Genomic DNA, 17903 nt, shown 5'->3' with positions numbered 1-17903 from the left:
ACGTGATGTTGTTAAATATGATGGCACGGTGGCAGGAAGCGTCCCGTTTGGGTGATTATCTGTTTGAGTGAGCGCTCAGGTCATGGGCACCATGTTAACTTGCTGTTATTTCTGGCTGGAGGCCAGATGAAGACCAGCCCTGTTGATGTGACAGCCGCCGCTCCACCAGGCTCTCTTTGAGAGAGATTAGGGTTATGATGTGGAAATGTTGTCTTAACCCTCACAGCCTAACAGCACACAGATGCCCCAATATCATTAATAATATAATCTATTATTAATCTATCACATTGTGTCCTAAGTGAATGGAATTGTCCTGATGTGCCATAATGCGCCAGATTAACAGTATAATGTTGCAAAAGTTTATATTAATTAAATTGTTGATCAGATGGTACAGAAATGCCTTCAGTCTGGAGGGAAAATTAATACATATTTTATTTGTGATGGCAGATAAACAGATTTACTTAGAGTAGAAAGCATTTTTCATTTGACACAAATGAAAACTGTGAGACATGAGAATAGTCTGTTTAATATGTCATTTGTTTTGTACACAAACATAATGTCCTGCTATGCCTAATTTTCACCACCAGTTATTTTTGTATTTTTAATGTTTCGGCAGCAGGGTGCATTACATTAATCAAACGTGACAGCTAAGACTTAAACATTGTTACAAAAAAATTATATTTCAAATAAATTCTGTTCTTCTGAACTTTCTATTCATCAAATAATCCAAAACAAGTTTAAGAAGCACAAATGTTTTCAACATAATAATAATAATAATACATGTTTCTTGAGCATATTAGAATGATTTATGAAAGATCATGTGACATTGAATTCAGCTTTGCCATCAGGAACAAATTACATTTTAAAATCGAAAACGGTTTCTTTGAATTGTAATTACATTTCACAATATTACAGTTTTACTCTATTTTTGATCAAATATTGACTTGGTGAGCAGTCTGAGCATAAGAGACTTCTCTCGAAAACATTTCCAACCGACCCCAAACTTTCGAATGGTGTTATGTGTGTGTAGCAGATTAGTGTTATTTGTAAAGTGAATAACTTAAAAAGGTGCGATCCGTTCAGCCTGGATCAAATAAGTAGATTGGTAATCAGAGGTTACAATTTGACGATGACTCTATATCGATATTGTCTGTCTCAAGTTCAACGTTTTTACTGTTTTGCATGCAATACACGTTCACTTACCATTCGAATTGGGACCCGGGGATTCCCCAGTCCCAATTCGAAACAAATTACAACAAAATCTATCATTTTCGTTTCAAACATGTAGTTAATAATCAGTAAAATATGTTGTTGTCATTATTCATTCAAATAAATTCGCGATAAAGTAAAATGCGATCAGACTAAAAGTAGTAAAATGTGATAGGGGGCCCCGGCTGTCAGTCACGCCAGTCACGCAGGCCCCTGATTGGTCCAGGCCCGTAAGCAACCGCGTACCCTGCTTACCGATAGTTACGCCTGTGTCTCTTTGTGGTCAGTACAGTTTCTGTTTGTTATTATATAGTGGAATCATGATGGGTTAGAGACATTGTGACAGACTTCAGGTGTATATAGCACAAGCAGGCCTTTGTCAATGTGTAGTCCTTCTGGGGCTGTTTTGTCCTTCCCAGTTCCCACTGTCTGAGGAGATATGACGCTGTTCTGAAATTAGTCTGAGACAAGATCCTGCTAGCATACAAATTGCTGTTCATAGTCCTTGGAGAGCAAAAAGGTAAGTGTCTAATTGTCCTTGCTTGCCCTTAAAACTGGCTCCCTTTAAATGCATCCCGTTCCATCTTTGGCCATTGTGTTGGATCTTGCGCTGTTGTCTGAGAGCCCCTAATCATCCTGTCTGAGATTTTGTTTGCTATATAGCAGGTGAATTATGATGTATATTACGATGTTATGATGAACTATATCCCTTTCTCCACTGACGTTCTAAGTTTTTCAAAGTGTTACTAAGGATACTAATTTTTAGAAGGCAGCTGTCTGACTCTGAGATGGCGAATGGGAACATGGTTCATGTAACATTAACAACACATTATTAGCTGTTTGATAGTGAAGTCAAGCAAAGGCTAATCATATTAATTACAGTTATGTGTCTGTCATTGTAAAGAGTGATACCATTGTGCAGCGTTTACTACAGTAAAGTTGACCGATGGGATCTCTGAGCTGGTGCGAGTGAGTGGAGGCGGGGCTAAGTTGCATATTCCTGGATCCACGTGTACTAAATGAACCAAGGGTGTTTACATTCAAGCTATTTTAAGGCATGAAGAATTTTTTTTATAGGGAAAAAACATTTAAATGTGTCATTTTGGTGTTCAAAGATGAGTTTTAAGGGATAAAATTATTGGGCACTTGGTCACACCACCTTTGTTTTTCCTTCCTCAAAACTTTACAGCAAAAACTGAAATGAGGCAGAAGCTGAATACTCATAAAATGTCAGTTTAAAATGTCAGTTAGGATGAGGCCGTGCTGTTTCTCACTGAGAGCCGAACGGCAGTTTAGTCACTTCATGTGCCAGTAACTGGTCTGCTGCCAGTAACTTAAATTTCATCAAACTCTGTTGTTGTCAGAGCCGGGTTATTTTTATTTTATTTATTTTTTTGCCAACCTTAGTTATCTTCTCATGAAGATGGCCAGACATCTCTATTATGAATCCTTTTACAAAAAATAAGTAAATAAGCTATACTTATGTCAGCCATTTCACATGATTTGCAACTTGCTAGTCAATTGCTGGTGGTATTACTGGGAGACACATTTTCATTCTAGGGGGTATTTGATTGGACAAAAGTCTGTGTAGTGCAGGATGAGTCTTTAGTCCATTTCCCCATAGCACTGTGCCTACACCAGACATGACCATCAAGTTAAAGGGTAACTCTCCCAAAAATTTATCCTAGGCTCTTTTTGTTAATCTACCCGAGTCAAACTTTCGTTTAAAAGCATAATTAGAATGGAAACGCCACTTTTAAGTTTGACCGTGTTTTCGTTTTAGGTCAAATTGCCTTTTGAATGGAAGTGCATGGGGCACTTCAATGATAGCAATTTTTAAAACACTAAGAAGGCTCGACACAACATGAAATTTTGCTCGAAGTATCACCAGGGGCTCTACACATGAACTTGAGCATTGACTACATTGTTTGTGTACACAGAGTTTACTAAAAAGAAAGATTTTGTACAACTCACTTTATCAGTTAGTGTTTCCGGTGGCTGAAATTTTGTCAGTCAAAAGCATTCGATCTCCGAGTGCAACGTAACATGAGGAGAGTGAAGATGGAAAGCTGGAAGATGGAAAATTTCCTCATATGGTGTCAGTTTATTACGTTGCATTCAGAGATCGACTTCTTTTGACTGACAAAATTCTAGCCACCGGAAACACTAACTGATAAAGTGAGTCGTACAAAACCTTTCTTTTTAGTAAATTCTGTTCACAAACAATGTAGTCAATGCTGAAGTTCATGTGTAGAGCCCCTGGTTATACTTCAAGCACAGTTTTATATTGTGTCGAGCCTCCTTAGTGTTTTAAAAATAGCTATTTTGATGCTATCATTTAAGTGTCCCTAGCACTCCCATTCAAAAGACATTTTGACCTAAAATGAAAATACGGTCAATCTTAAAAGTGGCGTTTCCATTCTAATTATGCTTTTACATGAAAGTTTGACTCGGGTAGATTAACAAAAAGAGCCAAGGTTCAATTTTGGCGAGAGTTACCCTTTAACAGAAGTTCAGCTTTTGAAAAACGCATCTCTAGATCTTAGTTGTTTTTCATTCCACTTCATTGTGTTCTGTGTGAAAGACAATTTTATTTGCTACTGGAGTTAGGAGTAAACTAAAGGACGGGACACACCAAACCAATGGTTGGTCGTCAGGCAGTTTTTGAGCATCGGTCGGCTTAGTTTTGGTGTGTTCTGCACCATTGGTGCTGTCTGTTTGTTTGTTTTTTGTGGCTGCTTCAGCATGTTGAATCTGTGTCGGGCCATTGGTGAGAAAGAAATCTGATTCACTGTTCAGCTTAGCGAAAGAGTTAGTACACAAGAATAAAAGTGAAAGTGATGAAAGTGAGCAAAGAAGTCAAGACAGAAATAGACATATTTACTTATATGCAGGCGCAGAACACACGTGCTAGTTGACAGTCGACTTTAGTCCTTTTCGTGTGTTCAAGCACAGGTTTTTGGCTGAGACGCAGCCGAAGAGAGGCGACAACACAATCAACTTTCACCGCCGCTGGTTCTTTGATGTCGGCTTAGTGTGTCCCAGACTTAAATATATGGCTTCAGAGCTAACAGACATGCACTAAATGCCACAGAACTCAAATTTTGATTTCACAGGGCTTTAAGAGACTTTCTCTTCATTCTTGAATTTCTGAACTGTTTGTGTCTGAGAATTTACTATCAAGCCAAAATGTGGCACAGACTCGCACTTCCTCTCAGACTATACTAAGTACATCCTTAAAATAAATACGTTTGTACTACTAAGCTACCCTGAAGGCTAAGAAGACATATATAATGTAGGATGAAACTCCTCAGGCTCATGGACATTGCTTAAAAGTGATGAATATCTTTTTTTCCTGAATATTTCATCAAGTCAGTTAATAATTTCCTGGACTGGTGTAAGAATCTGTTCTAGTATAGAAACAAGTTTGCAGTATACTATATGGTGCAATCCTTTATTCATTGGCTGTTTGAAATAAGCTGACATATTTATGAAAAAATTAGTCATCCATTTTGAGCTTGTTTTAGCTGCTTGAGGAAAACAAATAGTGTCACTCAAAATGGAGCTGCCTACATGCCTGTAATGAAGTGCATACAGATAGAAGACGCCCTTTATGTGACGCATACATGGTCTGACTCTTGAGAATTCTTGCTTCTTTTCAACTGAAAATAGCATAGACATGGTTATGTTTTTATATTCACATAGTGAATGGTTATATGAAAACATACTTATTACAGACGAGAACGTTTTTATTTTATTTTATTTATTTGTTAGGAAAGTTGCATGTCTGAATCTGTAAGGTTGTGTGCAGGCTATGGGTTTCACATGTTTATTGGCTTTTCTTAGATTGGTCTGCGGAGCTCCTCACAGAGATGTAGTTCATTCGAGAGGGTAATTAAAATAGGCCACAAACATCATTAGAGAGGCATGACCAGTTTTAGCGTTCCAGCAGTGCCTGTCGATCTAGAGGCGGAAATATACTGAATCCCTCTCAAGTTCTGTTTCAATGACTCGGTGGGGAAAAAAAAACTACCATCCCCCAGCCAACCCCCCACCAAACCCTCATGCATTCAGCTGTGTTAAATAATTAAAGGATGTATGGCTTCCTTATATAATGACGTTGCTATAAATACTCAGCATATGTGGGGGGATATCTGGTGTGGAGAAATTGGGTTCCTTCATAGTAGACTATATATATATATATATATATATATATATATATATATATATATATACATACACACTGTATATGTATATATATTAGACCTGCACGATTCTGGATAAATTGAGAATCACAATTTTTTTCAAATAGAGATCACAATTCTTCCACAATTCTGAACAGACAAGTAAACAAAATAACGTAATTTAGTAGAGGTTCTGACAAAGTGTTAATTGTTGCAGTTTACTTAAAAAAATTGAATCAATTGTAATGAATTATTTTTAAAAAAAATGGTTTGAATGAATGATTCAATGACTCACTCATAAATACTTTACTTGTTTCAGCTTGTTTGAACGAATATCTTGAATGATTCAATGACATACATTGTAAACAGTCACTTGTCACCACCTATTGGCGTAACGATGTAATGGATATAATCGTTATTTGAAGGATTTACTCTATTTTGATCACTACCCTTCGTAGACATCAGTGTTTATATCTCAACTATAAACTTTTATCACAGTACTTCTGTGATCATTTGAATATTTGTAACACAAAAATAATGATACTGTGTGGTTGAAAAGACCACTGTTTGTGAAGCCATTTCATACATGATAACTGCTCTCTCTGGGTCAACACACACACACACACACACACACACACACACACACACACACACTCCAGTTTTGTCTTCACATTTTAGAGCCTGTGTCTCTAATTGCAAAGGAGAATTCTATACTGCTATACCATGTGCCATGTGTCATGAGTACACTGTAAATTCCTCTGTAAATAATGGAATTTATTGCCAGTCTGCCAATCAGCAGGTGTTTTGCTTTATGTGTGGTGTGTGACTGTGGCTTGTGGTTTAATCTTCCTAAGTGCATCCTGTGAGGAAGTTAATATGGTTTTGTTTGTGTGAAAACCTCAATGTATGTTTAACAGGCACTTGTCACTATAGCACGCTAGGGGTACCGAGCTTTGCCTTTCTCTTGTGACTTGATGATTCACTCATTTGTGGCAACTGCTTCTGAGCTGCTTCTCTTCAAAGAATCCAAATAATCTTTTCTCTTCTGTAAATGCCAGTGAGCCACTGCTGTGACCTGTTTATGTAAGAGCTCCTTGTGGGGCTGAACTCGGATGTTTGAGCCATGCTGCTTCGACTTTGACAGGAAAAGAAAATCAGGGTTAGTCGTGATTCATTGCTTCACATTGTTCACAGTATGGAAAAATGCCCCAAGTGGTACACATTTATGTAACATATGGGAACATTACGTGTGCTTGAGCATATGTATTAGTATAAAGTGTTTAATCCAGATCAAATACCTTTATCCTTATCTTTAAATATGGCTGAATCTATCCCCGTTTCTCCTGCTCACCCATATAGAAGATGTCATGCCGCATTTGGGATATATACCGCAAAAGCATGACTGGCTTTCCATAAGTGAATCCCAAAGGGAAGCCGATTTCTGTGTGTGTGAGTGTTTCACATCAGAGTAAAGCAGCGCTGTGAGCATAATATGAATCTGACCCAGAAGTGAGTATGAACGTGGGAGTATGACAGCTCTTCTTTACTTCATGAGCAGTGCTGTATGTAGTAATGTCTCTATATGGCATCAGTCTTATTTTCATGCCGACTTTCCTTCCTCTCAATTGAGATCAAGTTTGTTTCACTGTTTTTCCTCAGTTTTGACATTCCCTGCTGAATAGTGTTTATAGACAGCTTGTAATTAAATGTACAGGATTTCTTCATTGCTGGAATTGTTTGTTATTGATTTGGTCTCTTAACTCTGTCAGTTCTGCTTCACTCAGCTGTGTCTCATTAATTGGATTGCTACTTTTAATAGATATTTGACAAATGGCACAATGTCATTTACCCTATTTTTCCTGAACAGATGTCATGAGAATAATGTTTCTATCACGTCCTCCGAGGTAAGCTGATCAGTATACCCCCTGAAGAGACAGCAGAAACCAGCCACATGTGCTGGTACAAGCTATAATTATTTTTATTTTTTTACAACACCTGCAATAGCAACGTGCAGTTGAATTAAGTAGCCATAAATACAGTTCTGCAGTCCATAGTTTTTCCTCTTTGTTGCCATCTCTGTTCAAAATCTGAAATTGCAGTTATTCGCGGAATTAAAAATAATAATGTTTATTTTTTATAGCGCCTTTCAAGAACCCAAGGTCGCTTCACAAAATAATACAAACAGTTGACAGACAAAGAGACAAGCAATCTGCTTATTATAACAATCAAACAAGCAGAAAAGCAGATGGACACACAACCAATACTACAAATAATTAACATGAGAAGTTATAGAATCAAAGAAAACATCAATTTCAATTAAACATGTACATAAAAAATGAAAAAGTGGAAGACAGAGAAATAGAGAGGAAAATAATTATTTACTGAGCATGGTGAATAGATGAGATTTAAGTTGAGATTTGAAGGTCAACTTTATCAACAACTTTCTCAATTATCAACTTTATGTGGGTTGTGCCTCGGCACGGCACAGCGCTGATGAATCCAATGTTTTGAGGAGAATGTGCGGCTGTCAGTCACCGTGCCGGTGTGGATCCTGTCATTCGGAATCACAGATTCTACTTTTTGGAAGTATGACCAACATAAGAATTTTCATCTGAACAAGTAACATCCACTTTTGTTCTGACCAACTAAGGGGAAAAAAGCATTGCAGTAAATCGCGCTGATTAAATCTATTGATCGCTTATCACATCACGTCAAACCGTGCAAATTATACTTTGTTCTCAAATTGTTAATTTTAACAACATCAGCATTGCGTGACTACATTTAATGCCTTTCCAATATTTATCCTTGTTTTCACATGGGCCCGGTTGCAGTCTCTTTTTTTCTGTAGCCACTCCGAAGTCCAAAGTCTTTTGCGTTTTACAAGGGGTGAATCTCCAGTTGTCACTGGTGATTGTCGTTTGAACCTTTCTGGATCCACCATCAAATTGACAAGTTTAATTATATCAAGTGCTGTGAGAAAAGGCTATAAATCTCCACCTCCAACATCCTCACACACAACATAGCCTACTAGCCGAGACTCCTTCTTTATGTGTACAGATGTGACGTAATGACGCAAAGACTTGCTCGAATTTCCCGCGGAAATCCACCAGTACTACTGGAATTAAAAACATTATTACAAGCTTACCGTTTTGAATCGAGCTAAGGCAAGCAGATAGTTTTGAACACTGGCTGGTTATGTACTTGCTCAAATTTATATAGAATAATTTTTAACCCAAAAAAGTTACGGACTGCAGCTTTAATTAAATAATTATATTTTACATTTAAATAAAATCAAATATATATATTAAATATTAATTTAAAAAATACTGTATCTATACCATAGTGTATATATATATTCTATATGAATTTGGAGATTCAAATTGTGGAGTTGTGCTGCTTAATATTTATATTAATACTTCATATTTTTGTGGAAACCGTGGTGCATTTTTCAGGATTCTTTGATCAATAGATGATTCAAAAGAACAGCATTTATTTGAAATAGACATCTCTCTTTTTTTAACATTAAGAATGTCTTACATACCATCACTTTTGAACAATTTCATGCAAACTTGCTGAATAAAAGTATTATTTAAAATACTTTCATTTAAATTACATTTGGTGTTGCGTATTCATTTTCGACCTTAGGCACTAAGGGTTGTACTTATGGGTTAGGGCTAGTACTTGAATGAGAGGGTATGACAGATGGTGGTTGGTATTGGAGGTTTTCAGATGGGGGGTGGGTTGGTCTGTAGGGATCCCTCGGTTGCCCAGATTCTCTCTCTCCCTGTGGACCCTGTCCTCTCCCTTTACCCCCTGAATAGAAACCCCTAGTGCCCTAATTTTCTACCAAAACCAAACAATACACAGGCTCTATACCATATGCTATTCTGCCTGATCGTCAACATTGAGCCATTCAATCTGTCCAAGAAAACTGCTGTGAAAATGTTTGACTCCGAGTCTCTTCTACTTTTAATATAGTATTTAACTGTGATGTGACTGTCACAAGACTAAATTTCCTCTCCGTTCCTCTTTTCCCCTCCACCAGCCTGATGCCTTTTGATCTCGCATTTGGGTTAGGAGAGCTGCGGAAGTCCTTGGCCCACAAAGCCAGCTCTGTGTTGATCTAATTGAAAGGCCCCTTGTGAGAGTCTTTGGACATGCACTCACATTCAAACAGAAGAGACACTGAAAAAGAGCTTTCTCTCACAGAAAAGCCTTACACATGAGCTAACCTCTTCTAGTCAGTGTAATATGTCTGAGGGTAATGCTGGAAATCCATGACAGATTTTTGGGGTTTGTGGCTCCCATAGAAACTTAACACTTGCATTGGCCTTCGCTTGGTCCAGTTCGATGACATTAAGAGGAAGTGACTCGATACTTCAACTTTTTACAGAAATTGCCACAAAAAAAAAAGCTTCAAAAATGTGTTAGTGCTTTGGATAATTATACTTTTTAGATAATCATACTCGTTGGGAAATAGTATATTGGCTGTTCCTTAATCCTCACCTTGGTTCCCAGTTTCAGTCATCCCCTGTCACTCCCCTCAAACCGTCATTGTCCTCCCCTCTCTCTCTGCTTATTTTCAGTGCCTCTTCCCCTTTGGCAGGGTGCCCTGGACCCCTCACTCAGCCAGCGCGTGCCTGTAAAGGTTAATGCTAATAATACCAGAGACCTGCCTGAACTCCACTAGGAGTCCTGTGTACACAATTTAAGCTCAAAATCTGGCAGAGAGAGTATGTGAAGTTTCAACAGGGTTTCTTGTCTTATTCATCCCCTAAAAACCGAGTCAGATCAGGACACATAGCTGTATAAATAACCTTGGCTTGGCATTTAATGGGAAATAAGATGTTTCCTGCTTCCTCTGCAGTCCACCATTTGGATGCCAAAAAAAAAAAATGGGTTACTCACAAATTGCTATGATATTGATGCATATTAGCACATGCCTGCCTAAATATACATATTAAAGCAACACTAAGTAGCTTTTTTTACCTTAAAATAATGTTTCCAAAATCGTATCAGTGGTTCATCAAGTCGTAACAGGGTGAAAGGCACTTCTGGATTCGCTTTGCAGCCCTATATCTGCTATAACCACACTATGCAAGTTTGCCAAACGGGTCGCGTTTCTGTTGTTCGAATGAGACATGAGAAAACTACAAATTTGACTTGCTCTACGTCAAGCGTTACAATAGTCATTATTTAGTTTTTCTTCGTTTCTGATGTCGCAATACATCATACTTTCATGAAATCATGCAACATACTCAACTTTGTGGACATCATTCCAAAGCTGGTGCTGGATAAACAGCGAGCGTGCGTGCGACAGTAGGCTGCGGTCGGCGAAATTATTTATGACAGTGATAATGGACAATTCTGCTTCCAACCTGTAGGGCGACCGAAGAGGAAAAGTTCCTTAGTGTTGCTTTAAAGGGATAGTTAATCCAAAAATGACAATTCTGTCATCATTTACTTACTTTCACGTTGTTCCAAACATCCTGTATGAATTTCTTTCTTCTGTGGAATATAAAAGAAGGTACAGTATTTTGAGAAATGTCTTTCATTTTATTTTATAAAAATTGAAGTGAACTGGCTCCAATGATGTTTGGTTACCAACGTTCTTCAAATAAATTTTGTGTTCTGTAGAAGAAAGAAAAGCTATCAGGTTTGAAACAACATGAGGGTTGAGTAAATGTCCCTTTAAATTAAAGGGTTAGTTCACCCAAAAATGAAAATTCTGTCAGTAATTACTCACCCTCATGTTGTTCCAACCCCGTAAGACCTTCGTTCATCTTCGGAACACAAATATTTTTGATTAAATCTGAGAGCTGGATCACTCCTCCATAGGCTTCTAAGTGATTGAAACTTGCTGGCCCAGAAAAGTTATTAAAGAGATTGTTAATATAGTCCAAGTGACTACAGTGGCTCGATCTTAAGTTTATCAAGCGACGAGAATACTTTTTGTGCGCAAAAACAAACAAAAATAACGACTTTATTCTACTATTCATTTCTTTCTCTCTGGGCCTCGTAGTGTTTTTGCGTAGCGCGTCTGTGTTGTACGTCATCACGCATCACACACATGACAAGCGTCGACCAATAGTGAGCATACGTGGTGACGTGCAACACAGACGCGCTACGCAAAAACACTACGTAAACTAACTCGAGGCTCAGAGAGAAGGAAATTAATAGTAGAATAAAGTCGTTATTTTTGTTTGTTTTTGCGCACAAAAAGTATTCTCGTCGCTTGATAAACTTAAGATTGAGCCACTGGAGTCACTTGGACTATATTAACGATCTCTTTAATAACTTTTCTGGGCCAGCAAGTTTCAATCACTTAGAAGCCTATGGAGGAGTGATCAGCTCTCAGATTTAATCAAAAATATCTTAATTTGTGTTCCGAAGATGAACGAAGGTCTTACGGGGTTGGAACAACATGAGGGTGAGTAATTACTGACAGAATTTTCATTTTTGGGTGAACTAACCCTTTAAAGTGACGAGTGAAAAAATTCTTGCAAAGCTAAATTTTGACTTCAATTACAAGTGGATTACGGAAACGTATGATATAGCCCTTGAATAATCTTCTTGTAATTTTGGTAAGTTAAGTTTTGGCCTGAAGTGAGGGGTTTTACCAGTGTCTGTTATAATAAACTGTTGCAGCAAAATAGAAATGAATGCCTGATGTACTAAAAGACTTAAATCTCACAGTATAATGGAAAGTGACAACTAAATCATGGCCTTATTATAACTAGCTAAATATTTTGTGTTAGAATTAACAGAAGTGTTTTGTACAGAGCAGATTTGTTCTGATGTTTCACAAACAATAATAATATCAAGCCCTACAGTCAGACATTATTCTGTTGATTTGTGGCTAGTTTCCTCCGCCTTTTGCTTTGAACAAGAATGTTGATCTCCGATCATCTTTACCCTTGATACCACAGAATGTGTTGTGTGTTGCTCTTGTCCGTGATGGACAGATAAAGTAGTACATAAGGAGGAGGAGGGACGGCACAGCCTCTGTGATTATAGAAGAGATTTGTGAAAGCCTAGAGGAAAGTGCCAGATGGCTGAGAATCTCAAAGCCCTTCATTCTCTGTCTGCCATGACACACAGACGTTTCTCCCGCCTCCAGATTCCCATCTCTTTAGATCTTTCTCTCTCTTGCTCTCAATCTCTCCCTCAACCCCCTCCTCATGCTCCCCTGCTCTCTTTTTTCCTCAAGACTTTGCGATGTTTACTAGGTCCTTTTACAGTTGTTGATCAGAATAACAGAAGTATGTTTCTCTGTCAGCTGTGTTCATGCTGTGCTTCCTAGGTCAAGTATCTTCTAAAATGAAAAACTGGTCAAATCTTGGTCAAAACTGTCTCTCTATAATGTTTCTCCACATTCTGAGGGTCTTGCTAATAGTAAAACATGTTTTCTTGAATGTTCATATTTTTAACAATGGTTTCAATATACAGTATATTATCAATGTCCTGTGTAAATATGACTTTCCATTCATTAGTCTTTTGTCATATCCCTTTAAAACAAAAGTCAGCTCCTCAAAGTGACACCACTGGGAACAACAGCACAAATATCAGTAAGGTATTATCATAAGTATTGTCAATGAATAAAAAGTGCCTGAGGTTGACCAGAGCATATTTGTGGCATACCGTTTATATACGTATATTATATTTTTAAAAAATTGCTGCCTTAAATTGCAACATAAGCAGTTAATATGCAAGGTTAAAGATTTAAAAAGTGTACTGCATAATAGGAATGACCACCATAAGGATTGTGAAGATGATAAATCCTTCCTTTCCACTTGATCAATATTCTGTTGTAGACCATGGTGTAATGCTCAGTCTTTTTGAAACTTCATCCATCCATGCACATTCCTTTGATTTGAAGCTGGCTCTAATATTTCTCGCACACTTCCTTTTGTTTTCCACTTATATGGCAGACTGCACTCATAATGAAATAAGCCTGGTCCAGCACTGGTCTGTCTCTTCATGTTAAGTGGACTGAAAGCAACTCACTTAGAGAACTTTTATGCCCTTGAAAGCCATGATACACAGCAGAAGTAAACCGATCCTGACAATTGCAATGAGAGTCATCCATCTCAGGGATCGCGTATGTGTGTGTGTTTGTACATCTGTGTGTTGATTATTTCCTTCTTTGGTGAAGCAGTAACTGGGCATTAGCTTCCAGGATGCTTTGTGCTCTTTGCATGGTTCCTCCTGCTTTCAGTACACAGACTGTGCTAAATAGGGACACCCTGTAGAGAGTAAACTTGTAGATTATCGTTCTCATTTGATCTGCTTGTTCATTTTATAGTATTACTTATCCTGGACAGATGGGTAGTGTAGATCAGCCCAGTGGGTTGCCTGACACTGAGCATGTTTTGTGACACAGAATCCCTTATAATGTTCTTGGAGTCATTTAACGGAATCTGTGTCTTACACTATAAAAACGAAAAAATCTGTGAAATTTACGATAAAAAATGGCAGCTGTGGTTGGCATAAATTTTTTGTTTTACAAATTGAACTTAAATTTACAGTAAAAAAGAGCATTAATATATATAATGTTATTATACTAAAGCACTAAAATCTGTTTTGTACCTTTTATAACATAGTGACAACCACCATAAAAACACAAGTGCTACAGAGAAAGCAAAGGTCATTAGATGTAGCTTTTCCACAAATGTTTATAAATATAGAAGGTTCACAGTGTCATACACACACACATACAAAACACCATTCATGGTAACGCACAACACTGAAATAGTAAACATTATAAATATTAATTTAATGTATTAATAATGTAACATTTAATTAAACATTTATCACGCAGCCCCAGATTACTGTTTTTTACATCAACTGCACGCCATACATGACATTCTTATTCAATCCTGGCAAACTGTGTATCATTAGAGGGATTTAGGACTCTAGATTTGATATTTGACTATTGTTCAGTGTTTATGATAAAAATGGTTACAGTGACAGTAATTTCATGATTACAAATGAAGTAATCAGTAGTTATTGATTTTTCCAATAGAATAACAAGACATATCTATGCTCAATCACGTCTGCTCTGGTTTATTTGCATTCATAGGGCTTAGCTGAATGACACAATAGGCAATTTAGTCCAAAAGTATGCACATTTGGAGAAATATTGCAGTTTTCACGTTTACTTTATATATTTTTAAAACCGAATCATCATTTCTATTAATTTTCCACTTAATTATGCGATCTGCAGCGCATTAGTGGCTTCAGACACTGTTCGTGACACTGATGCACCGACACATTCGCTGCACATGATACTGTACATCACTCATATTACTAATCATAAAACGTCCTCCTCATCCTGTAATGAATAACAGGTTTAAACTTCCATGTTCTGTATTGTACATAGACATAGAAACAAACACTAAGAAACATTTGTAATAAATATATTTTTACGACAATATATGGTTTGTGTGTTTTTCATTAACTTTTGGATAATTCGTATAAGAATATAGAATGTTTACTCGGAATGCTAAGCAGGTATAGCGCTTAGCTAATTGTAAAAAGCTACAAATAATATATTTCTGCCTCATCAAATGACATCATCTCATCAATCTTAACAATATAAGAAAAAAACTAATATGCATAACCAATAACAAAAAAACTAAACAATTATTTAAATGAAAAAATCATTGTATGTAAAGTGTCAAACATGGAATTTCACTGTAAATTCTAAGATGACTTTTTTTTTTTCACTTCCAAAAACTGTACCTTTAACCTTTGACAGTATTTTAATGTAAAACAACAATACATTTCCCGTTATACTGTATCTATTACAGGTTTTTTTTTTTTATGTATATCGTAAGGGAACCGTTACCAACTTTACAGGTTTATCAGGTCTTTTAGCGTTAAAATAATATCTTTACTAATTTTTTTTTTTTTTTTTTACTGAATTCTTGCACTGTGATGAAGGTGCATTTTTCGTCCCAGTGCAGATAAAAATGGTTAGCATTTTGACCCAAGTAGTTACAGTTGCTTGCTTCACTCCTGAATTTGTGTTGCATCCCCTTGCAGTGAAATACAGTCAGTCGTCTGTGTTGATTTGTGTCAAGGGAAACATCACATTTGTATTTGGTTGTTTGCTGTGGGGTGACAGGGTTGACCCTTAATTGACCCTGCTGAGATGACCAGCTGGTCTTGACACGACCTAAGTAAACGTCAGGCTTAATGATCACGCCTGAAAAAGTGCTAACCTGCTCTTTGTGAGCATGTATGTTTGAGTGCAACATGTCAGGATATATTAAGAGGTTTGCGTGTGTCTTTGCATTGGAAAGTAGAAGAACTTAAATGCTTCTTTTGTTATTAAAGTTCTCCTTAGTTAGTAGTACACAATTGTTTGTGCACTAAGTTCCCACACTCAAACAATTCCCAAAGCATATACTCATAAGATCACGAGCAATGTTGGCGGTTTGTCTCTTGGCAGTCGCCCACCACTTACTGTACATGCATCACTGCGGTAACATAATGTGTAATAATTGCTCTGTGTTATTTGACAATGATTTGTCAGCATCCCACATGTACCACATTGGCATCATAATGATGCTAGGAGTTGTATTTACCTCTTAATCTCTGGAAGTTTTCTGTTCTTTTATTGTCTTTACATGCACAAGATTATTCAGATATTGATTAGAATTTAGCCTGATTCCTTTTTTATGTAACCACTATGTAAATACAAAAAAATAGCCTAGTTCCTGTTTCTGGAAATATGAAAAGGACAGCTTGCATACTGTGTTCCTGTATCAGAATTTTGGGTCTTATACACACCTTGGTCAGAATATCTACCGTAACTTAATATTTATGTGTGTGTGTCCAAACAAGGTTAATTTTGAGTAATATTAGATACAGACAGTTGTGAAAATGCAAAGCTATTGAAAAAACAGTCTTTTAAAATTTCAAAAATGTTCTTCATAGGCTCGAAGGAAAGAAGTGTTCCTGCAGGAGCGATATGGACAGTTCAGTCTGACGGACCCATTCCTCGCCATGCAGAGGGACTTTGAGTCAGGGACGGGACCAAAGGACTGTAGGCCTGTTAGCGCGAGCCCCATCACCGTGCTGGAAGCTGTAATGGCCCACTGCCGTAAGATGCAGGAGAGGATGTCTGCCCAGCTATCAGCCGCTGAGAGCAGACAGAAAAGGGTAAGATCTGTGTGATAATTGTGTGTATTCTGTATGTTTAACAGGGCAAGACTACAGAAAGGATTTTGTGTGAATTATTAAGATTATTTACATATTCTATCTGAAATAAGTCATCCTTTTCGGTAGGATTACGTTGACCTTGATTAAGTTTGCTGTCAGAGGTTTGCTGAGGTGTTCCTAGTTATTCTTGGAACATATTCTAGTATGCAATGCGTGCACCTGTGTGTGTCTTTTCGGGGGGAGTGTAGTAATTTGTCTACACCATCTATGCTGATATTGTTCTGGCAGGAAAAATTGATGACAGAAAAAAAAAGAGACTTTTAGGCAAAATCCACTTTTCCTAACCTCCATGAAAGCAAAGTGCATGTCAGAAAAGCAGAGTAAGAAAAAGAGCGCCAGACAAGGCGAGCAATAATGGTATTTAAGAAGAAGAAGAGGAGGTGTCAAAGATGGAGAGAAACTGATGCTAAGCTTTAAAACACTCTGCCAAACACATCCGTAAATCTATATCTTACTATTTGAGATAGTGCTACGAAGAATACTAGCTACGTGATATCAGTGCAGTAGAGCTGTAATCGGGCCTTAAAAGTACGGCCCGAAAAGGCCCGAGCCCGACAGAGTTTGGCCCGAGCCCGACAAGTACATTTTGATTGACAGCTTTTTAAAAGCCCGAACCCGTTTACAGCCCGACTGTCCAAAAGGCCGTCTATCAGCAGTGATAAGAGTGTCGGAGAATAGCGCGGACACGCGCTTCACACCGCGAGCCGGCACACGCACCACTCGGCGGAAAAGGGAGAGAAAGAAAAAAAGAGACTGCGCCGCACGCACACAGCACCTTTGTCTTTCGTAAAAAAAGGAGTAATTTATACATTTTTTAACATCATTTATTCATGACTAACGGAGGCTAGAGGCCACTTGGAAGTTGGAACAAAGAAATAAAATAAGTCCTCCAGAGACCAGCCTCCGTTTCACCTCCTCAAGATCCATTTTCACGCTAATCTAAACACATCACCTGACCGCTCATTTACCACGCAACCCGAAGCGCGAGCCCGAGCCCGGCCCGAGCCCGTGTAAAATAATAGAAATTAAGACCGAACCCGACCAAACCCGTCGGGTCCCGTCGGGTTCGGGCAAAGATCTTCAGCTCTACAGTGCAGGCCTTGAACTTTAAACACACACACACACACACACACACACGCATGCTTCTTCCAAGTGACCTCTGACCCTTCACTGCACACCACTTCTGCAGACCAGATATCAGCTGTGTTCACCATGTCAGTGGCTTCAGTTATATTCTAGGATAGGATTTGTGTATTATAAGATACAGTTTATATATAGGTA

The 17903-nt window shown here is 37.8% G+C and overlaps 1 protein-coding gene across 1 annotated transcript in view; it reads left to right on the top strand.

Annotated features, from left to right (window-relative positions):
* The window catches only part of cttnbp2 (cortactin binding protein 2), a 46365-nt gene that overhangs the window by 8176 nt on the left and 20286 nt on the right, over positions 1–17903 (top strand). The window contains exon 3 of the mRNA XM_079873758.1: positions 16338–16562. Within this exon, the coding sequence (XP_079729884.1) occupies positions 16338–16562 (225 nt within the window). The remainder of the gene's footprint in view (positions 1–16337; positions 16563–17903) is intronic.

The sequence above is a fragment of the Squalius cephalus genome, assembly GCF_949319135.1.
Source record: "Squalius cephalus genome assembly, chromosome: 6".
Classification (NCBI taxonomy): Eukaryota; Metazoa; Chordata; class Actinopteri; order Cypriniformes; family Leuciscidae; genus Squalius; species Squalius cephalus.
Note: the sequence above shows the minus strand (reverse complement) of the source record. Positions and strands in the feature narration are given on the sequence as shown.